General features: G+C 58.4%; 1 protein-coding gene across 1 annotated transcript in view; it reads right to left on the reverse strand.

The window, feature by feature from the left end:
* Positions 1 to 394: 394 nt before the first annotated feature.
* Positions 395 to 507, reverse strand: part of Elfn1 (extracellular leucine rich repeat and fibronectin type III domain containing 1) — a 59,930-nt gene continuing 59,817 nt past the window's right edge. The window contains exon 4 of the mRNA XM_048785184.1: positions 395 to 495. Within this exon, the coding sequence (XP_048641141.1) occupies positions 395 to 495 (101 nt within the window). The remainder of the gene's footprint in view (positions 496 to 507) is intronic.

Below are 507 nucleotides of genomic sequence, written 5' to 3' on the forward strand. Positions count from 1 at the left end.
CCCCTATAAATAGTGCATTTTATCTCTTCAGTGAAAGGGCCTGGCCACCTTCTTCTGTCCCATGACCAGGACTGTCACTGAGTGGCTGTGTGACCTTGGGCAAGACAGGCCTTTCTCTCTGGGCCTCCACCTGGAATTCCTTGATCCTCTGTGCCCCCCATAGAGCCTGGCACATAGTAGGTGCTTAATGAACGTGTGTGTGCGCTCACCATCTTTAGCCATCGACAGGTCCTGGGCTCTCTCACCATTCCCTGGAGATGCTGTAGGAGGGTGCAGAGCCACCCAGAGCTTGGGAGGCGCCACAGAGGTGGAAGTCTCTGCAGAGGCCTGACCTTTGGGCTGTGGGCTCAAACAGGAAGCCCGGGACACGCAGTGTCCTAGGGAATGGCTCATCTCAGAGGAGCTCAGTGTCAGAGTGCCTGTCGGGCCCACGCAGGTTGGAGGCCACGAGATGTCTCAACACCAGGGACCACGCCAGGCCTGCCTGGGTGCAAACTGCAGCGGGGG

The sequence above is a fragment of the Marmota marmota genome, unplaced genomic scaffold, assembly GCF_001458135.2.
Source record: "Marmota marmota marmota unplaced genomic scaffold, marMar, whole genome shotgun sequence".
Classification (NCBI taxonomy): Eukaryota; Metazoa; Chordata; class Mammalia; order Rodentia; family Sciuridae; genus Marmota; species Marmota marmota.